The sequence below is a fragment of the Lytechinus variegatus genome, chromosome 4, assembly GCF_018143015.1.
Source record: "Lytechinus variegatus isolate NC3 chromosome 4, Lvar_3.0, whole genome shotgun sequence".
NCBI classification, from domain to species: domain Eukaryota; kingdom Metazoa; phylum Echinodermata; class Echinoidea; order Temnopleuroida; family Toxopneustidae; genus Lytechinus; species Lytechinus variegatus.
Window position 1 is genome coordinate 37,092,885 of NC_054743.1, and position 24,601 is coordinate 37,117,485.

The 24,601-nt window shown below is 36.6% G+C and overlaps 2 protein-coding genes across 3 annotated transcripts; both read left to right on the top strand.

Annotated features, from left to right (window-relative positions):
• Positions 1-6,932: 6,932 nt before the first annotated feature.
• Positions 6,933-15,449, top strand: LOC121413969 (neurotrypsin-like). Of its 2 annotated transcripts, none has more exons than XM_041606996.1 (3): positions 6,933-7,150; positions 7,671-8,003; positions 13,795-15,449. In XM_041606996.1, exons 1-3 carry the CDS (start codon positions 7,072-7,074, stop codon positions 13,878-13,880), a joined length of 498 nt encoding a protein of 165 aa, XP_041462930.1. In that variant the 5' UTR covers positions 6,933-7,071; the 3' UTR covers positions 13,881-15,449. The 2 variants fall into 2 exon arrangements, 1 of the variants encoding a protein (XP_041462930.1); XR_005969788.1 differs by lacking the exon at positions 6,933-7,150 and adding an exon at positions 7,378-7,392.
• Positions 15,450-17,857: 2,408 nt separating this feature from the next.
• LOC121412963 lies at positions 17,858-24,381 on the top strand. Its single transcript, XM_041605726.1, has 3 exons — positions 17,858-18,063; positions 18,400-18,733; positions 24,307-24,381. The coding sequence occupies exons 1-3, from the start codon at positions 17,858-17,860 to the stop codon at positions 24,379-24,381; spliced, it is 615 nt and encodes a 204-aa protein (XP_041461660.1).
• Positions 24,382-24,601: the final 220 nt, after the last annotated feature.

Genomic DNA, 24,601 nt, shown 5'->3' on the forward strand with positions numbered 1-24,601 from the left:
TATGCAAATAATATTCTAATGAATTAATAATATATTTATTTATATAAATTTGAAAAAAAAAATAATTTTATTATTTTGTATACTGGTTTGTAGTGTATGCTCTAAAGAATGTGCGAGCCACAATTCGGCGCGATCGTGCGAACTGTGACCGAGATCATAAGGGGGAGGCATGATGCCCCCCTCCCCCCCCCCCCCCGTGGTCAGTACGCATCAAATAGCCCAAACTATTAAGGGTTAAGGTGAGTTGATTTAATCTTGGACCTAGAGAAGTAGGTCCATGATTTAATGTTATAGATATTGGGTAAAATTTTAACCAGCACGACAGTAATTATGTGTCCAGCAATTACTTTAGAATGGTCAAAATTTTCATCACACTAGATAAATAAAAATGCCCCAAAGAAATGCCCAATGTTTGACACACAATTACCTTCATGGAGCATTTTTACCCAATATTTTTTTAGAGTGGATAAAAAGCAGTTTACAAGTCTTTGGCAAATCGGTGATATGGAATCCGAAACGCACTGAAATAAGTCACCTTATGTAATCACGAGTGTATTAGCGCGGAATGGTGATTAAGAAAAGAATATGATAGGGAATGATGTCTGGTTTGACTGAAAACGATGATTGGGCTACATTGTGTTCCCTCATAATTATTGAATTTGTTTGGTATCGATTGTATTTTATGTTGCCATGGTTTACTTCCTGTGTCGTGTTAGATGGTGACTTCACTCTAAAAACACCGAGAAAAATTTACTCAATATTGGGTAAAGAGGGATCATGCATGTTTGCTGTGTAACCCCCCCCCCCCATATTGGGCAAAATTCACGTTTTAAGGGTACTGTAATTTCAACGGAACATAAAGTAAAATTGACAAATATTTAGTATCTTTTTACCCAACAAACATGCATGTTCGCATTTTACCCAATATTGGGTAAACCTTGTTTTAGAGTGTTCCATTGTCCTGTCATTTATTCTGGAATGCATCAGACCCACTGATGTCATTCTTAGAAAACCATCATCTCTTCATTACTTTAAGGAAAGTTCAATTCATGATTCATCACCTCTTCTCTTGGAAACTGTCCTCGAACGACAAAGCAATCAATCTCCTATGTAGGAGTAATTCTCCCGAATATTTCGTTGTGTGATCTGAAATCCGCTACCGAATTGTTTTTCAAATCGTCTCCTTTTCTTCCAGGAAATTATTTTGTCAAATATATCCGTACTCCAGTAAACATTCAATTGCGATATCGTTTTCCACGTACCCATTCTATCCACAGACTCTCTCACTTTAGTTTCCTTACTGGAATGACAGTATTTCGCTCCGTCTCTTATTTCAGGAGGGATTCAATATGATCATTGAAGTGAATATTGATATGTAATGAACACACTTCTATCCGTTATGCGTAGTACTGGAACCGCTTACGATGCCGACTCCAGACAAAGCTACTACGTTACTTTAAATCAGGGGCGGATCCAGTTTTCGCCAGTAGGGAGGCCGAATTCTTTCCCCATATTTTTCCCCGATCGGCCGCTTGAAGTTGATTTTTGTTGGTTTCTTTGAATAGGTAGTCCTAGCAGACATTTCTTACTATGTATTCTTACAAATTTTAAAATAATTATATTCTCATATAAGCCCTAATTGAAAAATGCGAGTGCGCAGCGCGAGCTTATTTTATTTATTTATTTTTTTGTGGAAATTTCATGCATTCTGACCTGAAATTTGACATTCTAAACACTTTTTGTAATCATGAACAGGATAGGTTTTTAATTTAAACAATAATTGCGAGCGCGAAGTGTGAGCGGGAAAAGGGAGAATTGGACCTAAATACGGGACACTCTAAATGCATATTTTGTAAATCATGAAAAGGATGAGTAATTTGGTATCTCCCTACATTAATAATGCGAGCGCGAAGAAAAGTTTTGATATTCTTATATGAACCTGGATAATTTAAGCACGAAGAAGCTCAATATACATGTGTACGCAAGTTTTTTTTGTCTCGCCTGCATAGCAGAGCGAGACTATAGGCGCCGCTTTTCCGACGGCGGCGGCGGTGTCGTCAAAAGCTTTATTTCGAGCTCTGTATAAGAAAATTGTGAAGTGGATATGAATCGCACATGATGCGAACGCGAAGCGCGAGCCGATGTTTGAAATTATTATTTAGACCTAGCACCGGGGCATTGTCATGATTGTAAGGACATTTCTCTTCCTAAGCGCTAGTTGAAACTTGTCCATGTTCTATTCTAAAAATAAAGGGACACAAATTTCATTATTAGGAATTCATGAAAATGGTATCTTATTTATCAATTTAATATTAATGAGAGTGCGAAATTTGTTGATATCAAGGCCTGACAACTGGACATTTTAAGCATTTTTGTGTTTTTGTCTTACGCCCTTCTTTGGCGCATATGGTAATCATCCTATGCAGAGCTACCTGGCCGTTGATGGAATGCGGGAAACCCGCATGTGCGGGAGTACCGTACGTCTTTCATTTAAAGGCGCGCAGTTGCGGTAGCGTGGTTTATGTACAGGTTGACTAACAGAATCCGGTACAACTGCGAGTAGGCCCCTTGGGATCGGCCGGCCGTTACGAGGCCGTAAATTAAGCATAAATACCTCCTTCGTACTTTTCTTTCTGTTTTTTTTTCAGCGTTTCTCTCAACTTAAAAAGGACACTTTTTGGGTTGCCCCAAAATAGGTGGGCGGGGTCCGCTCGCCCCCCCCTTGGATCCAGTGGCGTAACAGGCAGGGGGGCAATCTGCCTCCCTCCCCGGCGGATTTCACCGGGAAAATAAAAAAAAACCGGGAAAAAGAGAAAAGGGAGGGAGAAAGAAAGGGAAAGGGGAAAAGGAAAGGGAAAAGTGAAAAGAAAACGAAAGAAATATGTTTTTTAAATGGAAAGGGAAGGAAAGCGGAAAAAAAACGAAAGAAGAACATTTGAGAAAAACAAATCATTCCGAAATAGGCCTATGTACAATGCAATATATTGATGGGATATAAATTAACAGATGACAAAGTGGCCAAAATTAGCGGGAAACGAAGCTAAACTCGAAAAAAAAAGTAAATGGAAAAGAAAAAAAAATAATAACGCAGACGGGCTGCCGAAGATCGAAAATAAAGAGCAGGAAGAAAGATGGAGAGCATACAACATTGTGCCATAATCTTGCTAAATTTTATGCAAATAAGCTACCGGGGCTTTGCTCCAGGCCCAACGCAGTAGGGGCTCCTCATCTATAACCTTCAAATGGCTCTTTAACGCCCCTGTATGGACCCTTCCCACATTTAGCTTTACGTGCAATCACTGGCGTACAGGCGGGGGGGGGGGGTCTTGGTTCCACACCCAAGAGGAAGTAAAAGAAATTATAGGAGACACGTGTAATTGAAACAATGAAATGTGCTATTTGCTGACTAAAATGGAAAAATCTATCACACAATTTGAATTTTTTTCAGCGCGCTTTGCTTGCTGGCGATTTCTGTTTTTTTTATAACTTTCCTTCATTGCTATGTTTTTCCCCCTCAAAATATTTTGTTCATTACGCAACTGGGTTGAATAAATGTGTTTTGTAATAAGTATATTCTGTATATATCCGCGATTTAATTCAAAATAGCAGCAATCTGCATGCAAGTGTTTAATGGCATTGATATCAAAAAGTTCAGGGGCTCCTCCCCGGACCCCAACCGCATAGCACTGCCGTATATGAGTATGGAAGGGTTGGGCCATGGCCCCGAAAATTCTACAATCAAGAAAAAAAAAGAGGAGAAAAGCAAATGAAAAGTGAAGGATATGATTTTATTTACTGAATATAATGTCAAAAAATATCTCAAAGTTAGATTCTCATAAAAATGTGATTTTTAATCTTGTTCGCTTCGCTCTTTCGGGACTTATCAAACAGCTTTTAGCACATACGCCATATACTGCGCCCTTCGGGTTTTTTTTTTGTACTCTTCACGCTACTGCCGCAAAGATTCCTGATCACAGTGGCGTACAGACCACAAAAACGAATGCAAAGAGAGAAGAGTGAAATATATCATTCTCTGGATATCATGTCAAAGTCTATCACAAAATTTGATATTGTATAAAATATGTGTTTTTTTCTCGCTCGCTTCACTCGCTCGCAACTTTTTTTTTAAAGATAAATTCTACTCGTTATACGCAATATCTGGCCCTCTCAAAATCGTCGCCTCATTACACCACCGACCGCTGTTACACCGCTGCTTGGATCCGCGCATGTGAATTGCATATCACTGACCGGTACGGGGTTGGTTCAGGTGTTGTGACTGTAGCATTGGTTACACTTCGTAATTCCGAAGGTTCGTAATTCCGAAACACGAAAATTGCCTATACCTCGATGTTCGTTAATCCGAAAACGAAAAAGGGTTCGTTTATCCGAACATTTGTGGCGTTATTCCGACGGTTCGTTATTCCGAAGGTTCAATAATCCGAAAACCAAAAAAGGTTCCTTGTTCCGAAGGTTCGATAATCCGAAAACGAAATAAGGTTCGTTGTTCCGAAGGTTCGTTAATCCAAAAACGAAAAAAAGGTTCGTTTTTCCGAAGGTTCGTTAATGTATTTGAGTGTATTTGATTGCGTGATCCGATTGACCTACCATAGACCTATGAACAAACGGACGATTAACGCGACGATTAATTTTCTTTGATCCAATAATAGTTAACCGTCATCTGGTTATGTGCATTTTATTAAGAACATACAGGTGCTGTGACAATAGCAATTACCATGATTACCAAGACGTATCTAATCACTTAAAGGTCAAGTCCACCCCAGACAAATGTTGATTTGAATAAATAGAGAAAAATCAAACTAACATAACGCTGAAAATTTCATCAAAATCGGATGTAAAATATGCCAGTTATGCCATTTTAAAGTTTAGCTTATTTTTCACAAAAGATATGCACAACCCAGTGACATGTAAATGAGAGAGTCGATGATGTCCCTCACTCACTATTTCTTTTGTTTTTTATTGTTTGAATTATACAATATTTTATTTTTTTTTACAAATTTGACAATAAGGACCAACTACACTGAACCATATAGTATCAAACAATACTAATTCCACATGTTCGGAGAGGAATCAATGGCTGTTTCACTTGACAAAGAAGAGAAAATTAGAATTTCTCATATTTTATATAATACAATATATACAAAAGAAATATTAAGTGGATGACGTCATCAGTCTCGTCATTTGCATACCGACCAGGATGTGCATATATTAACTGTTTTGTGAAATTAAGCGAAACTTCGAAATGCCATAACCTTCTTATTTTACATCCGATTTTGATGAAATTTTTCAGTATTATGCATGTTTGATTTATCTCTTTTTATTTAAATCAACTTTTTGTTGGGGTTTCCAGGTCTTAATTTGTTGGCTGATATCCTGTTACAGCATGTGTCATTCAATCAACATACTTCATATTTCGAGCAGCAAACTTGAGATGCAGACGATCTCTGTGAGGAAAAATATGATATTATGCTATCCTGACACTCCCGGACGCGTGTAAGGACCTCAATACAAGCCTGTTCACGGTTGTAAATTGCGCACTGGCAGAAAAGGGTCATTTGAGATAAACCATGAAGGTGGCTTTCAAATTCAATGACATAGTCATTTGTGATTTGATGATTATCATATTCATGTATTTCATTTCAAAATATTCATTTTATCACATCCAAGATGGAGAGTAATAAACAGAGCCTTCATAATCACTGGTATTTGACATTAGCCTAAATCACTCAAATGTGCTAAAGGCAGACAATAAAACAGATTTCCAAACTTTATTCCTGATGTTCTATTGTAGTCACCTGGTCTATACAATGCCTTTTGATCTTAGAATTAGAAAACTCTACCGGTAACGCTTACGCAACATCTATATTTGAAAATGATAGTGCTTATCCTAATGACAAATCAAAAAGGTCATTTGAGAAGAGTTGATCATGAACTAACCGTGAACTGGCTTATTGAGAGATACACGATCAATACACGTTTAGTTACCCCGGAAACCGTATCTAGAATATTGTGGTGAAACTTGGGAAAATGGAATTTTAAATGGTTAATAGTCAATGACAAATCTGCCACTTTTTCAAAATATGCAGATTTATTATTTTCCAAATAAAACACATGGAACTAAGATTACCAAAGGTAAACAAGAAATTTCCATGATTTTAATGATTTGTTATCGATTGCGCATATAAATTTGTGAAATATAAAGTTCCAATCACGAACTACTTCAGGCCCTCCTCATGCATGTCATGGTAACGACCATAGGACCAAAGTAGACAAGACTAGTATGAAGAGAATGTTATTCAGATGACAATAAAAGTCGCCTGTTGTGAGTTAGTTATCTTAGCGATGAATGTCCATCTCTTCTTTGGTCCACGGATGAACAGATTTTCAACCGCACCCACTTTATTTCCTGTCTTCGAACGTAGATCGACTGAGCAAGAAGAATACAGGTTCTCTTTATTAGCTGTTATCAGAAAGATTGTCAACAGTCCTTTTCAGGACCGTCTTTAACAACCATGCAAACCTACAAAGCTCACATGAATTCTCCACTTTCATAAATAGACAAGGACCAAAATAGACAAGACTAGTATGAAGAGAATGTTATTCAGATGGCAATAACAGTCGCCTGGTGTGAGTTCATTATCTTTATAGCGATGAATGTCCATCTCTTCATAGGTCCACGGATGAACAGATTTTCAACCGCTCCCATTTTATTTCCTGTATTCGAATGTAGATCGACTGAGCAAGAAGAATAACAGTTCTTTTACGACCTATTATCAGAGTCTTTTACCATCATGCAAATCTTAAAGCTCACAAGAATTCTCCACTTTCATATACATAACTTCGTACTCCGTTAAGTTTTAGCTATGCCAAAGAGGCATAAATAAGCCATTATCTCTTGAGGGCCTGTCTGATTCGCGGACTGAGCCAAAATGAATGGATTACAAAGAAAAAAAATATTGCATTAAATCAAGGAAGAAGTGGCAAGAGACTCCATTCAATGCCTGTTAGTGCATCGATAAACATTTCTTCATCTTCGGGAAAGCATCGAATATTATGAAGATCTTCGCCCTCGTACTCTTGGCTCTTGGTCCAATCTTCGGGATCGCCAGAGGAGATGCAATGGATGGACTAGGTAACCGACTGATCTAGTCTGCCTCATTCAATCTCTATTTTTATTATCTTTCATTAAATAATTTGTGATCATTCCGATTATTGGAATATGAGGTGGTTTGTGCGTGTGTGCGCGAGCGTGTTTGATTGTGTGATCCGATGAACCGATTTTCAACCGCACCAATTTTATCTCCGCTGTCGGGTGTAGACCAATCAGTTTTCAAGTCAAACTGCAGTCACTGTATAATCACGGCTTAAAACGAGGTATTTGTTGATTAAAAGGATGCACCATATTCTACATACGTGTAGATCTAAAACATAGGCCTAATATTGTCTGAAACTGGTTCTTTGACTTGTTTCAATAACTCACCGTCTTTATTTATTTCTTTTATAGAAAGAATGAGAAATAGTGAGAATGATATGGGTGGGGGCTTGGTCCCAGAGTATTACAACCATTTCGGCTATTAAAAAAATATCTGAAAGTCCCCATCAAGCAGAGAATCTAAACGGCGTTTTTTCTCCATTTTTTTCACAACACCTAGTTCGACTAAATAATAGAGGTTCGACAAACACAAACGCCGGCATTGTGGAGGTCTACTACCAAGGGATATGGAGAACAGCTTGTGCAGCTCCATACTGGAACTCCAACGCCGCTACGGTCGTATGTCGTCAACTTGGATTCACTGCTTCTGCCGACGTTGCGAACCCAGGGGATTACTACAGCGAAAGCGTCAATCAGCCAACCCACACGCTATTGGATGATGGCCTGTATTGTAGTGGTACCGAACAGTTCATTGCAGATTGCATGGAAGAGAGGCCGGATATTGGAGAAAGGTGCCCCAACGGAGAGGAATTCGCAGCTGCTAACTGCGCAGGTAAAGTTTAGTCATGGAGATAGATCCATGGTCAAATAAAATTTTTGTTTCATTTATCTTTTTTCTTTAAGTTACATTATATGTATGTTCTTATTTAGATCATCACTGTGCATTGAACCAAAGATTAGTATGATATACATTAAAATCAACACAAAAAATTTGAACATTATATCATATAAGTATAATGAGAAAGAATATTAGATACAAATTCAATACCAAGCAAACATAGTGCATTACTTGACTTTTTCCAAAAAAATATATATTTTGTTTCCTCTCCGTTTTATTCGAAGAATATTTAAATATTTATTTAAATTTTTATTTTTTTCAATTGTATAATAAGCTTAATTAATCAATAAATTAAAGAAAGATATATCATTAATTGTGTCCATTACCGCCGTGTCTACCAATCACAATGTCCTTATAACTTCTATCACCATTTTTTGATTTTCAGATTAATGGTAACACAAATTTACTGAATTTTACCCAAGAGTCTATAATAATGACAATAATAAAATAAAGTGATAATAGTCAATAGTTAGCATTTAAAACAAAGTGGAGATTCTGCCAATTTAAGCCAATATTCTTTTGACATCAAAAGCTTATACAAAAAATTTGAATTCAGCTATACGAAATTCTTCAATGAAAAAAGTAAATTTCTTTCCAGATATTGTTCCAAATCAAATTTTCTTTGAATTTAAGTGACCAATATTGTTCAACATTTGGGGCTATACACTTTTTATCCACTAAAATATGCATTATCTTTTAGAAAGTTTAACTAGTAAATGTTACATTTTTATGTGTAAATCAGGATCATGGTCCTTCAGTGTAACTGACAGTTAAATAATTTGAGCAGTGTTTATCATTAACCAACGTGTTTTCCATTTTCTTAGGTATACAGCTCCAGATTAACTTCGTTTCGCATTAATAATTTCCTTTTTTCTTTAACTTTGCATGAATGCGCATTATATTCAGTAGTCCATCTTTAACAATCTCTCGCCCAATCCATTGTTCAGCTTTTTATCAATATGATCAAGCATGGGAAATACAGTCATTAATTAGGTTATGTATGTAAGTGTTAAAGATTTGATTACAGTAATTTTTCAGAAAAATGCTAGATATGGGCATTTCCACAATAATACTTTTTTTTTAAATTTTTTCAATACTTTTTACTTCCGAGTTTTTGTCATAAACATCAAAGATATTTTTACTGCATGTAAAATACACCCCTGGCGTTTTTTTTTTTATGAATACACTTTTCCCATCAATCTCTTGAAACAGATTTCCAAAGCTAAAACCGGGGCTTTTCGAAACATTTGAAGATGGTTCAGCAACTTTGCAAAACCTTTGGACTTTTTCCATTATATTAGACAGCTCATCTGCTAAAAATACAGTGGTGTCATCAGCGAATTGACTTATCTTGACCTCAACTTAATTATTTACATTATTCTTCAAATACCTTTATTAATGTTATCATTCTTCAAATTAATTGATTAAAGAATTACAACAACTAAAAATAACAGGGGGAAATAAACTGACTGCTAATCTAAATTCATTATACAACTTTCTGCATCAGCATATTATAAGGCTTTTATAGAACTTATAATTTGTTTTACTAAAAATTAAACTTTGCAAGGGCTCTATAAAGAAAATTCCTATAAAATGTATCAAAGGTCCTTTTCTAGGTCCAAAAATAAAATAACCACCGATTTCTAAAAATGTTTTTCATATAATTTATTACATCATCAATATGTCTTATATTTTTTCCAATCTAACGGCCTTTTAAGTAGGCATTTTGATCAATCGAAATATACGAACTTATAGTTTCAATCTATCTGCCAAAACTGATGTAAACGTTTTATATTCGGTGTTTAAAAGACTGACAGACCTCCAGTTCGATAGTAAATCTTTTCGTCCCTTGTTAAGCAAAAAGTGTAATAACAGCTCTATTTTTACTAACTGATAATTTCCCAACTGATAAAGAACATGAAGAATGGTTAAATAAATCGAATAATATAGTTTTTAAATGATTCCGAAAACGTAAACCATGTGGACCTGGACATTTACCAAGTTATGGCAGTTTTTGATAGCTTCGTTACGTTCATGAAATGCCAGTGTGCTATCACACATTATTTGTTGCGTTTCATTTTAAAAAATGTCGGTGTATATTTTCAAAATAAACAATGTCCTTTCTATATTTTCCGATTTTCAAGTAAATTTGATAAAGTTTAAACAAGTTGTCGCCAGAATATGACACTTAAAAAAAAAATTCACGATCCGTTTTCCTGTTTCTCTGGCCCGTTGATTACAATCGGGAAGAACCCATTACTTATCAAAAACGATCAGGAAAGGCTTGGGGAGAAAATTGACCCTAAACACGTTTGGTCAGTATCAAGAAAAGCTATCGGGAAAAAATATCCTGAATACATTTGACCCCGTGATTGACCAGTCTTTCAAAACCGCCCTTTTTTGTTTAAAATAATTGTTTTTGATACCTTTAACGAGTGTTCGCGCGGCCCACGTCTAAAAGTGAAAAAAACCCACCCTTTTTTAAACGCGTTTTTTTTTTATCTCTCCCATTCTTACCTCTGCCATTTTAACCTCTGCCATTATTACCTCTGCCATTTTTACCTCTGCCATTTTTACCTCTGCCATTTTTACCTCTTCAATTTTTACCTCTGAAATTTGAAAAATTGCAAAATTGAAATATTAGATTACGCATTACGTTTGTCACACTTGAGTAGTTCATACATATCTATTTTTTTTTCTTATACTTATGATGTTCATTTTTATGTTAGATTTTACTTCATATGCCTTTCTTGGTTCAATGTACATTGACGATGTGAGTATAAGCATATACATATATATATGTGTTTAAAATGATAAATTCCATGCCTTTTAGGCTGTTGCTATAACAACAGATTTAGGTTCAATTTGATATGTGTAAAGCCTTGGTTATACTGGAACCGAATCAGATGCGATTCCATCCGAATACACGTACCCGGATGGAATCGGGGGTATTCTGTTCTCCCTCTGCGAAGGCGAAAAAAACTGGGAGGAATTCAGAAAGGCGTACGGAGGAATTTAGCTCATTATGAAGACAGTGTTCAAAACCAGCCGAGTTCACTCCAAAATACTTCCGAGTATTGCCACAACAAATTTCATTCGGTATTCGGGTGACATTCAGTTGAATTAGGAGAGGCATTCGGAGTATCTGGCAGATTCAGACCTATTCGTATCAGTCGGGGAGTAACGGTCTGAACTTGGCGCATTCGGTCATATTTGTTCGCATTTGGTCAACATTCGGGTCGTCATACGACTCTAATCGGAGCAATCGGGCCACATTCGGGTAGATTCTAGCCACCTTTGGCTCGATTCTTGGCGCTCTTCAGGTGTAATTCTGCTTTATTCGGGATGGCCAAAATTTATTCGTGTCAATTCTTGGTAAGTCTGCTTTGAATCATAACCAAATCAGGACCTATTTGTCTCCTTTCAAAGAGTCACCAAATTAGAGACGAAAAGGTTCCAGATCTTCTGAATTCATCCGAATTATTCAAGAGAATTCAGCTTTGGTGTAACCCTATACTTTACCTCTTTTTCGGAATCTTGAGACTTAATCATTTTTCTCAAGTAGCAGATAATGTTTAAGTTGGATGTTCAATCAAATATTAAGAAAAATATATCAACTGACACGTGCCTGATAAAACTATCACATCAATGAAATTTCAGATTGTTAGCCATACAGTCTTTTTCAAGTTGATAAAATTTCCAATGATTGCCCAATTTCTAAGCTACTACAAATATCATGACAAGTAACTTGTGCACAGGTTTGCTTAAGCATGCTGAGAGATTGACTTGATGTCAAATAACCACCTATACTTTAACTTCAATGTGGAAAGCGAGTATTACACTAGAACCGATTTCGGCCTGATTCGGATGGTTTGGTAGATACGGTACTTATTCATCTCTGATGCGGGGGCGCTCCCCGAAAAAAAGATTGATGGGTCCCGAATAAGTCCCGATTCCGAATCGCCAAGAATAAACCCGAATCAATCTTTCCCTATCCCAAATAAAGCCGAATGCAACCTAAATAAAGCCAAGAATCGAACTGAATGTGGCCCGTTTGATCCGATTACACGCAGCCGGAAAGCCTACGTGAATTTTGACCCGAATCGGAATGAATGTGACCGAATGCACAAAGCTCGGACCGCTACGTCCCGAATGATGCGAATAGGTCCGAATCTGTCCAGGGGCCCGTTGCAGTAAGAGTTGCAGCTCTAAACTCATGCGCAACTTGATTTTCAACCAATCAACAACGCGCATTTTGGACTTGCGAATGATTTTTTGACTTGCGTTTAAACGCAACTCTTTCTGCATCGGACCCCAGGTCCGAATGCCTCCCTTTAATCCAACCGAATGTCATCCAAATACGCCCCTATTAATGTTACTCAAATTATTGTGGCCACATTGGAGGATATTCGGCTGGTTTTGAACATTTTAAAGCAAACATATTTTTTTTTCAACATACATGTACAAATCAGAAAAATATGAAGCAAATTACATGAATCAATACCAATCAAACATAAAGAAAATGAGCTGACACTTTCAAATTTGTAATGGTAATCCATCTGCGAATGTTCCCCAATCCCTCCTGAATTTTCTCGCATTCGCGGACGGATAACAGAATACTCCCGAAACCACCCGGATACGTATCTTCGGATGAACTCGCAGCTGATTCGGTTCCGATGTAACCCTAGCGTTAGGTCTGCCGATCCGAATTCACTGATTTGGACACTCATGATAATTAAAAAATGATTGAAGGCTTCTAAGACATCTCATGAACTTGATCCAACACCATCACCAGTTTTGACATTGTTCTTCAACGAACTTCTCACTACCATGACTACTTTGACGAGTATGCCGGCGGGCTATTTTTCTGAAATTTTCAAGGGAGCCTCGGTTTGACATTTGTTAAAGGACAATTGCACTCCGACAAAAAGTTGATTTTCATTTAAAAAAAGAGAGAAAAGCAGACAAACATAACATTGTAAAATTCATCAAAATCGGATGTGATATAAGAAAATTGTGTACTTTTGAAGTTCCGCTTACTTTCACAAAACAGCTTTATACACATCCTGGGCAATGTGCAATTGAGGGTACTCATGACATCACCCATTCACAATTTCTTTCTTTTTAGTGATAAGAAATATGAATATTAGGAATTTTGGTTTTTCCTCATTGTCGTGGAAACAAAGATTTACTCCTATCTGAACAAGTGGTATTACCAGTTTTAACATGTTTTTGTTAAGTCTGAATCTGTAAAAAATGAAATAGTGTATAATGCAGACAATTAAAACAAAGAAATTGGGGACATTTTTGACTTTCTCATTTGTATGTCGCTGAGTTGTGCATATAACTGTTTTGCGAAACACATGCAAAACTTAATATCTAATAATTTTGTTATTTTACATCCGATTTTTATGGCATTTTCAGCGTCAGGCTTGTTTGATTTGTCTTTTTCTCTTTCGATATACAATGATTTAGACAACCTTTTGATCCGACCTGTTCAGAAACTCTATCGAGATTCCGAAGTTTCAACATCTACCGTCGTATTTACAGATTGTCATTTGTATCCAGCTCAAGTCGATGAGAGTTCTCTGTTCAATTCTACTCATTCTGGGCGTGTGTAGTCTCGTTCAGAAAATTAATCCCAACAAATTATCTTTATTGTCTACAATTTGGATGAATGATGCTTTTAGTATGATTACTTATCTCTTATTTGTGTTATTCACAGAAAACAAGAGGGCAGAAGGCTATGAAGATCTCAAACTTCGGGCTGCCCAACTTCTTCTTAACCTTTTCCATGAGACTAAGAAGTAGTTTCCTTCACCTTCTGATCAGATGGCGACATAAATGTGTTGGAGGATAGATCCAGTCTCAATTCATATTTTAAATCCTATAGATGGATCGATCGAAAATGATTTTAAAATTTACAAATTTTTAGATTCAGCAATTTGGCTTTTATTCTATTTTTTTAATGGTTGGTCCCCTTGAATTGCTTTTCATTCTATGTATTAAAGAGAAGATTATGTTGTTTGTAGAGGCCTAATAAGTGATTGTTTTTGCATCTAATACTCTCATTATTAGTATAGGCATTACATTCGTTTTGAATGTTTGCAAGAAAAAAATAGTAGTAAATTTCATTTATATCGGAATATTAGTTTTACTATTCATGATTGTTTTGATATATATATTTACATGAAATATGTCGGGCTATCGTGGAAAAATATGATGACCACTCGGAAAAAGAGCATATGTCTAAGTATGTAATTATGTCGTGGAATAAAATCGCTGAAAAATTGCATAATATATAAATTTTGCAGCAATTCGTATGTTAGTAATACAGTTAACCATCTTGTTGATGAAGGGTGAAATATATTACGGCTATCCTACACGTGCTGCCGCACTAGGCAAACCTACATATCTTATTAGGTCTGATATATGCAGCAACTGTTGGCAAGCGATTTCGTATGCATATCCCTTTGCTTGTGCTTAAACTCATTTAATTTGCTAGCGGTTTGAACAATAGCAACGTCACTCTGCAGCGCGCTGGAGCGAACACGACTCATAGAACTATACTGGAATGCAAAAGGGTGGCGGTGCAAAATGTCGTGTCTCTCATGTAACATATTTTCCTCATAAGCGGTGTTAAACTATTCCTTTGAATTGTGTGTTATTAATGACTGTATATAGTTGACATTCGGTTTGCACAAGCAATGAAGAAATCATGTACATGTAGGCTACTGTACAACTTTGGATTCTCTTTCAGATGCATAAACCTGATTATATGACGCGAACGTCCTGGGCCCCGTTGCAGAAAGAGTTGCAATCAATCGCAACTCTAAAAATCATGCGTAACTTGATTTTTAAGCAATCAACAACGCGCATTTGGGACTGGTGATTGATTTTTTTTTACTAGCTTTTAAACGCAACTCTTTCTTCAACAGGCCCCTGATCAGGTAAACGCTCAAGCTTCTCTGACGGAGCTTGGAAATACCAAAGCAAATACTTAAACGCACAAGCAGAGTGTTTGCTTTATAGCTTAATCGTCCAGCAAATTCTAACAGGCAGTTAGCAATTGCTTTAGCTTACCAGCAAAAGCATTTTGCATGCTCATTTTTATGCATAAGGAATCTAGCGAAAGCCAAGCAAATGCCTAACAAAAAGCAATTGCTACTCACTTTTCATGCATCCGTCCCATTTTCTTTCCGCAATCACTACGAAGACGCTTTCTATACAACGTACTACATGCAACAAGTCAAATCACAAAGACAGCTGAAAAGGATTTTGTAGAAAAAAAAATAAAAGTGGTGGACCGAGACAGTAGATCGTCCGAAAATCAGCGACCTGATTCCAGGACTACACCGTTGGTTTGATTCACCGATTTTAGACAAAGGCTCTTTTTCTAATTGAAGGGATTTTGACAAAAGGTTATCTGCTTTATAGCAAGCGTCGCGGAGTGATTTCGAAAATGCCTTTTTAAAACCACCGCCTTGTCGGCATCGAAACAACTAAAAACTCAAAACACGTCCTTGTCTGAAAACGGAATAAACTCAACAGATCTTGAGCTCACACGGCTTTATGAGCTCTCACTCTACGAAGTCCGAACGCTCAACCATGTTAACGTCATGTACACAGCCATCGTCAATATCCCCTGATAAGATTGAACAATTCGAATAGCCCTTACGAGTACAATATTGGCAAAAATCCCAAATTCGAGATCCCATCAATACCAATCGGAAATTGATATTAATTGGGAGTTTACTTGGATAACTTGAGGGGGTGGGATACGAACTAAATATCAATCCTAAATGGGTTCAATGAAGCAATATTTTGTATTAAACGCGAAAATCGAGAGCAATAAATGGATCATTGGCCGAACTAAAATCAATCGGACCAAATGGAATCAATTGATAATCAGACCAATTAGTGACTCCCCAAATTATTCCATGTGATATTTTATACATCTTGCTGCATGACCAATGTTGAACCGAACTTATGTTGTGTGCCGATTTTTGTCGGGGTGTATGGTAGGGTTACATATTAGCCTGATAAAGCATTAAGTCATCCCATTCCGCTTCACCCAAAGTCAGTGTCTGAAAATCACCATTGCCGATAACAATCAATATGCCTGCACTGTAAAAGAAAAAAAAAATATTGCTTGAAATTTTCATTCACGAGGGTAATACTGTGTCCAACCAATTTTAGGTAGTATTTTACCCGATGCGGGAAGCATATTGTCCAGGAAGGTTAAAAAATAAGCAGCAATTAAAATTGGACAAAATTTTCATCACACTGGATAGATAAAAATGCCCCAAAGAAATGCTCAATGTTGGTTGGACACATAGTTACCCTCATGGAGCATTTGTACCCAATATTTTAAGAGTGTGTTCATCAGCGTTGGAGAGGGGTGTGTTTGTGTGTGTAAGAAAGTTCATTGGATTACGAAGTGTATCCCTCTTTCCAATGCACTTTCTCACACACACAAACACGGTTACACTTCGTAATTCATAAGGGTCTTCATTCCGAAGGTTCGTAATTCCGAAACACGTAAATTGCCTAAACCTCGATGTTCGTTAATCGGAAAACGTAAAAGGGTTCGTTAATCCGAAAACGTAAAAGGGTTCCTTAATCCGAACATTTGTGGCGTTATTCCGAAGGTTCGATAATCCGAAAACGAAATAAGGTTCGATTTTCCGAAGGTTCATTGATCCGAAAACGAAATAAGGTTCCTTGTTCCAAAGGTTCGTCAGTCCGAAAAAAACGAAATAACGTTCGTTAATAATTTCGTTTTCAGACTAACGAACCTTCGGAATTACGAACCTTTTTTTGTTATCGGACTAACAGCCTTCGGAATAACGAACCTTATTTTGTTTTCGGATTAACAACCTTCGGAATTACGAACCTTAGGAAATACAAACCTTCGGAAATACGAACTTTCGGAATAACCGAATCTTCGGAATAACGAAGCTTCGGGATTACGAATGTATGCGGGAAAGAGATAGAGGGGATGTAAACGGAAAATGATCGATAGATGGGTGAAACAATGACCGAAATACATGAAATAAAAATAGAAATTACGTGGGTGGGTGAATGTATGTATCAGTGTGTATGAGGTGGGTGTGTTTGAGTAAACATGGTAAAAGAGCGAGAAAGGTGTTAATAGAAATGACATGATGAGAGAAGGAAGCAAACGCATGAAAAAATAGATAAATTTAATTTGTGTGGGTGAATAAGCGTGCATTTGACATGCAGAGTAAAGTGGGTGCCTTGAAAATAATAATTCCACGATAAAATACTGAAAATAAAACTCGCGGCCATTTGCCATTTCTTAATAACTGATTTCTTCCGACCGCAGATCAGCACATGATATGCAATATGAAAAATTATGTAACCTTTTAATATTGTGACATGTTATAATAGTTCTTGAGGGAAGGCCTGACTGGAAGGTTATCGCTAGTATTAAGGAGATTCCAGCTGTGTGGAAATGGACATATTACCCCCACCTCCTGGAGATCAGTCGATCGCAATTATTATCATGGAGATAAGAGCGCTACATGTATTTCCAAACGCATATGTAACGTCGTAACGAATGAAAAACTCATAAGATTCGCTTATATATTTGATGAAACATCACGCTAAATAGAGGGGATTTTCACACGTATTGCAGTATTTTTTTTTCAGACGTCATGGAGAACACAACAAATTCTACTTTATCTGGACATGGCATACCGAGCCATCCTTCTCGGTTTATCATAACTGCATCCTTTTTTATGTTAATATCCATCACTGGCTTGATGGGTAACTGTCTCACTATTGTATCTGTATTCCTGTGTACCAAACTGAGAACCAAAACCAATATCTTCGTAGTCAATCTGGCATTCGGCGATTTGATGATCTGCCTGTTTATTCCTATAGAGGTCTTGGCTCTCCTGTCGCCCGGTGAACCACCAGTACCAGATATTCTTAAAACCATGCTAGCAATAGTGTTAACGGTATCAATGTATAATACAATATCCACCTTGGCTGTTGTTGCCTTTATGAGGTGTGTTAAGATCACAAAACCACCGGGTATCTTTGACGCTCTCTTCACGATGCCAAAAATATCACTCATCTTGACATGTTCGTGGGCCTTACCGACTTTGATCAACACTCTGATACTCTATTTGGGAGGATTGCAGATTAGTTACGACCCTGATGCAAGGCTCTTTAGGCCCGGCATCCCCACACCCGATGGAATAACCCCGCTGGTTGTGTGTTCCATAATTGACGGAATACATGTAGTTCTTTCCACCTCTGTCATTTGCATATCTTACATTAAAATTTTTCTTCATGTTAGAGCTAGTACAAGACAAATAGCTGCCGTCGTAGATGAAGTCCAAGCGGCAACTCATGATCAGCCCCCAATAGCCCTTGAACATAGGAACCACGAACCGGCTGCGAGGCAAGAACGTCCCAATCAGATGGCGGACAACAGATTTCGGGCTCGTCAAGTCAAGGTCACAAAGAATTTGGCTCTCGTTACTGTGGTGTTCCTCCTGTGTTTTCTGCCTTTTCCTATCGCTGCCAACAGTTCCAATCCACATCTACTTACATTTGGCATGTTTGTGGTTTGGAGTAACTCTGCAATGAACCCGCTCATCTACGCGGCCAAACATGCAGATTTTCGGAAGGTATTTCGGTGCATTTTGTCTGGGTCTTTCAAGAAGATTCCATTTCCTTCTCGACTATTGAGAGCAATGTTACGAGATCAATGAACTGTAATCATATGTATTTAGAGAGAAAAAAAAACGAAAGCATGTGTGTGTGTGCGTATATATATATATTTGTGTGTGTGTGTTTGTGTGTGTGTATGTGTGTATACACTTATTTTTAAACACGATTACAAAAAAATCCATATAAAATGTTTATGATATCCTACATAAAACATATCAATGCGCACCATGATATATTAAAATGTACATATTTCACTATTGTAATGAATATCATGTATGATATGTGTCTACAAGTTCTACATTGCAAACATTGTATATGGCGTGCATAGAATTACGGAAAAGTCCTTGTAAATCTTACAAATTTTTTACCTAGTAAATGCATGCACTGTTAGAAAATTTATCCTTAAAATAAAATAAGTTCCTGCAGCAGAGTTTCGAGAACACCTGTTATCTTTACCAGATTGCGTAATCTTACAGGAAATTGGTATTTGGTGTATGGAACCTTACAAATTTCCTTTAATAAAACACTCTATTCCCCTTTTTAAACAGACCTGTTCTGTTAAATTGCAGAAAAATTCCAGGTTTATGAATTGACAGAATAATTCTGTTGTTGCTTTTGCAAAATCTTCTTTCATTTTTCTGTAAAATCAAGTTTTTTTTAACGGTGTGGTATCGGTTCAAGAATGAATTATGTATATAATCTATGGAAATGCATTAACACTTTCATGTGAACGACAAAAAGTTCATGCACAAATTAGTAATCAATCTTTAGATGAATTTAATTTGATATGAATTTAATTTTGTGGGTTAACTATTTAGACATTATAAATTACTATCAATGTCGATAAACTCATGGACCCTTGTTGCTTAAATTGCTGGATTATAAACCAAGTCTGTGTACATTTCGAAGAAGCGAAACTTTATCATGCACTTAAAATTCTGATTAACGATTTTTTTTTCATTTTGAATGTAATACAAGTCGCATGTTTCGGAATAATGAACCTTTAAAATGATGAACCTTCGAAATAACGAACCTTCGGAACAATGAAGCTTTGGAATTATGAACCTTCGTAAAGTGAATCTTCAGTTTAACGAACCTTCAGAATAATGATCCTTCAGAGCAATGAACCTTCAGACTATGGGACCTTCGCAATAATGAATCTTCAGGGGCCTGTTGCAGAAAGAGTTGCAATCAATCGCAACTTTAAAAATCATGCGCAAGTCCCGAATGCGCGTTGTTGATTGGTCGAAAATCAAATTGCGCGTGATTTTTTAGAGTTGCGATTGATTGCAACTCTTTCTGCAACAGGCCCCAGAATCATATAATAAACCATAAACGTTGGTATAACGAACATTCTGAATAATGAAACTTCGGAATCATGAACCTTTGGAAGAATGAACCTTCAGTCATAATGCATCTTCAAAATAATGAACCTTCGGAATAGCGAGCCTTCGTAATAATGAATCTTCGGAATAATGAACATTCGGAATAACGAACCTTTCGGAATAGTGAACTATTCAACTGCTAAATGTATACCAATGAATCTCCACATCGTAGCTCTGGCGTAGCACCATGCACCTTTCCAGAAAACGGTCAGGAATCTATTATTCGCTTATATTGATCAAATAAAACAACAGATAACATCAGAGATAAAAGATAAATTACCTTTCCCGTAATTCCAAATTTTAGTCTGTGGACAATTTGATTATTTAAAGTAATTATGAGATTTAAAACGGAAACTAAACTTGAGTTCGAATTTCACCAATTGATTAGGTGATCGACGGCACAGTGTAAAATATCGTGTGGATAAGTTTATTGTGCGATACTTGGCCAAAACGATTACTGATTCAGTTAAGATATTGATTAGATTTAAGATGAAATCATATTAATTACTTATTCCTACTATTAAACATTACTCGTTAAAGGACAAGTGAACCCAATAAATTAAAAAAGAACATGTAACTCAACTTTGTTAACAATATTTGATGTAAAATATGATTATTATGACATTATTTTTTCGCTAATTTTAATAAATATGCATGTATTTTTTATTTATTTAAATACGGGATAAAAAAACCTCTTTTCAGCCGCAAGGCTGTTTTTCAGCAAGTCCGTACATAAAAAGTTGAAAAACATATAACAATAAATTATAAATCATGAAACAAAATGATAAAAGACAAACATTTGAGATAAGAAAATAAGAACTAAAAAGAAACAAAAATATATAAATATATAATAATAATATAGGTATATTTACCCAGGGAAGCCGCTTCAGTTCCGAAAACTGTTCTCCCAGCGGGCCCTGCTATTATTATTACCCCGGCTTTAGCTGGGCTGCCTAGGCGCTCAAAGCATTCAAGGAATTTCTTCCTACCGGGTACCCATTCATCTCACCTGGGTTGAGTGCAGCACAGTGTGGATAAATTTCTTGCTGAAGGAAATTACGCCATGGCTGGGATTCGAACCCACGACCCTCTGTTTCAAAGTCCGAAGACTAATCCACTGGGCCACAACGCTCCACATATACACATTTAAAACATACAAAAGTAAAATCAATATACATGATAAAAAATGCAAACAATACAGTGGTTAGGAATCTCAGCAACAAATTACGGAAAACTAAATAGGAAAGATATTTTGGATGCATTTTTTAAAAGCCGGTAGATTTGTTTGTGTTCTTACGGATTGGGGGAGGTTATTGAATAAATGACTGGCAATATATGAAGAGCTATTTTTCAAATAATTGGTGTGGGGTTTTGGAAGATGAATATTCTGTTCGATATTTCTAAGTGAATGAGGCGTGTCCTTAATTGTAAGTTTTGAGTCTAGCACATTTGGAAGATGTAGGTATTCTGTATGAGAGCAGACTCTTAATATTTTTTTGCATTAAATCATGTGAAATATTAACATTATTTCTATTTTTCTTATTTCACTACAAGGAAATAATTTGATTTACATTTGGTAACAGCGATCGAAGTATACATTTTGTTTAATGTACGTATGAAAACATATTTTTCATAAAAAAGGAGAGCAAAATCGAAATAGTTTCTATTTCGGATTATGCGATTCAAAACAATAAACAGTGAAACTGGAACGCTCTGCCTGTATTTGTATACCACCTATGAGGTGAATGCAACATCCAATTTCGATGACCTTTAAATATTATACTCGTTTGATTTTTAGTAGGAGTATTTTTATTCATTTTGTTGCACGGGGGTATATAAACAGTTGTTCAAAAGTCAGTTTTCTTTAAACTTGATATAGCCCTCATTTTCCTCACATATATGTCAGATCTGTGTTATAATTTGTGATTAATAGTTTGTTACATGTGAGATGAGAGACATGCAAGATTCAATGTATGGTGGCATAAAATCGCGCGAAGATATTGAACATGTTGGATGAGTGAGAACGCGGAAGGGATGAAATTACAGCGGGACTCCATAACGGATGACTTGTCACAGAAATAGGAGGTAATGCTCCCGCCGGTGTCACCTGATCAATCATTGGTCACGTGATTACCTGCAATAAGAGATGTTGCTATGAGACAGATATCATAGTATAACTTGTTGTCCAAGTGAAACGGCAGAGGTGAGAAACAAAGACATAAAAGAGGAGGGTGAAATAATTGCGCAAAAAAATAACTCCACATAGCACGTAGTTCATTCAAGTAGCATTACGAAAGAGATTTAATGATTTTGGAAAGAGAGACGGAACTGGGGGAATACAACTATGGAAAGACGTATAGTGATCCATTGGCCCGTGTTCTGAAGTCTGGTTTAACTTAAACTCAGGTTTAAAATTGTGGTTTAAGTATGGAAAGCCAATTGTTACATAAATCACTGACAGTAGAGACATCATACATGTACTTCAGCTCATTCGGCTCTCAAATCATTTATAATTGTGTAGGAAGTATAAATAAATAATTGTCTTCACCATCGATGTATTAAGAAAAAGCACAGTAAAAATAAGAAACATACAACTTAATAAAAATTTTGATACTTTTGGCTTTCCATGCGTAAACCACAACTTTAAACCTGATTTTAAGTTAAACCCGACTTCATAATACGGGCCATTGAGCTTACACACTAATTAAACATCTTTATGGTTCAGGTTTATATCTCAAATTCAACATTGACATAATTCTTTTAAATTGTTTTTGTGGGTGCAATCTTGCATCTGAAGTTTGTTCCTAATTTCACCCGGAAATGCCCGTTGGCACTGAAACTTATTATCTTGCGCGAGCTAAATGTCTTCAGAGAGAAAAGTCACTGTTATGTTTGTTCAAACCCCTTCCCTTTCTTGTTAAGCAGTGTCAGGGCATTTCAATACAGTCGTATTTCAATACAATCGTATAATGGAATAAAACGTCGAGTTATCTGCAGAGGAAAATAAATCGTTCGTTATTCGGCGAGTGATCATTAAGAACGTCTGATGGTGTCCCAGGTGATGCTTGATGAAAGTTCAAGGTGTTGTGAATTCTACGACCATTTGCCACCGATTTCACGATTCAGATCGTGAACTTCGTGTCTTTTGCAATTTTTATGGCGAATATATAGACTGAAACCCCCTTTTTAAGGCAGACTAAGTGAGCCAAATGTCAGACCATGCCCAACAGCATCACCCTTGCATTGATAATTGGCCACGACACTATGCGCGCATGCGCGTAGGTTTACATCTGTATATAGAAGGGCTGGGTAGGCAAGAAGAAGAAAAATGCGATTTCGCAAAATTCTACAAAAAAGGTCGCCACATCTGATACCAACTGTTAATATGACGGATAATTCGTGGATTGTGTATCTACAACTGTAAAGTATGTTTTAATCAGGGCATTACTATACTTCCCTGGAATTTTCTTATGTAATACTCTGACAAGTGTCAAATTAGACCGAAAGGGATTTTTAATACAATGTCCATTTCCATTGCTAACCCTCTTTTAATATTCAATATAGGCCTATGTACAAAATAAACAGATTTTGTAATATCTGCCATTAATAGTTCCCGTTTTAATCAACAAGACTACCACCACGATCACCACCACAATCAGCATCATGTTCATCATCATCATCACCACCAGCACCACCACCATCATCAATATCATGCCACCACCACCACCATCACCATCATCATGCCATCACTTCCACCATCACCACCATCTTCATGATCATCATCATCATGTCATCAGCACCAACAACGTCATCGTCATCATCAAGTCTCATCAACACCATCACCATCATCTATCATGTCTACCATGAATAATATTATTCCCGTACTTGTATAAACATTATGACAGGAGACTGGCTATTTTGCATTTCCCTCAACTTTGGTCACGAACGCTTGTCCTGCCTTTGAACAAACAAACGCCTGGAATGTTCTCCAGTGTATTATTGATATCATCTAAGTATTTAGCGGCTCACTGTCTTGTTCTTTATACGTTTAGGTCTCTTCTCCTAATGGCATTCAATAAAATAATATTGCGAATTAGATACCTTGTTATTTCATAAACATACCCATGTTTTATTTTCTACACCAGCATGATATAGCAGATATCAATTCGGCGTTATCTGTAACACCTAATGATCTTTTCGAAAAGGAGGAGACGACGTAAACGGAGCAATTACATATCAAACACAATGCATGACAATAATCTATTGAAAACACATTTTTTCATGTGTTTGCTAATTTTTCTATTCTGTTTATATTATAGCAAACATTTACAAATCATTATTAAGTGATTGCAAATCACATAAATACAACTTGGTTTCACAAAAACAGAAAATTTACAAAAGCAATAATAGAATAACCGTGATTCATATCCTCTCCCCCAA

Excerpts from the sequence above, each read along its gene's own strand:
- LOC121413969 (XM_041606996.1), top strand. The coding sequence starts at position 7,072 with ATGAAGATCTTCGCCCTCGTACTCTTGGCTCTTGGTCCAATCTTCGGG. Across the intron at positions 7,151-7,670 it reads AGATGCAATGGATGGACTAG|TTCGACTAAATAATAGAGGT; the intron begins GTAACCGACTGA and ends CACAACACCTAG. Across the intron at positions 8,004-13,794 it reads CGCAGCTGCTAACTGCGCAG|AAAACAAGAGGGCAGAAGGC; the intron begins GTAAAGTTTAGT and ends TGTTATTCACAG.
- LOC121412963 (XM_041605726.1), top strand. The coding sequence starts at position 17,858 with ATGGGTAACTGTCTCACTATTGTATCTGTATTCCTGTGTACCAAACTG. Across the intron at positions 18,064-18,399 it reads ATAGTGTTAACGGTATCAAT|AGCTAGTACAAGACAAATAG; the intron begins GTATAATACAAT and ends TCTTCATGTTAG. Across the intron at positions 18,734-24,306 it reads AACATGCAGATTTTCGGAAG|CATGATATAGCAGATATCAA; the intron begins GTATTTCGGTGC and ends TTTCTACACCAG.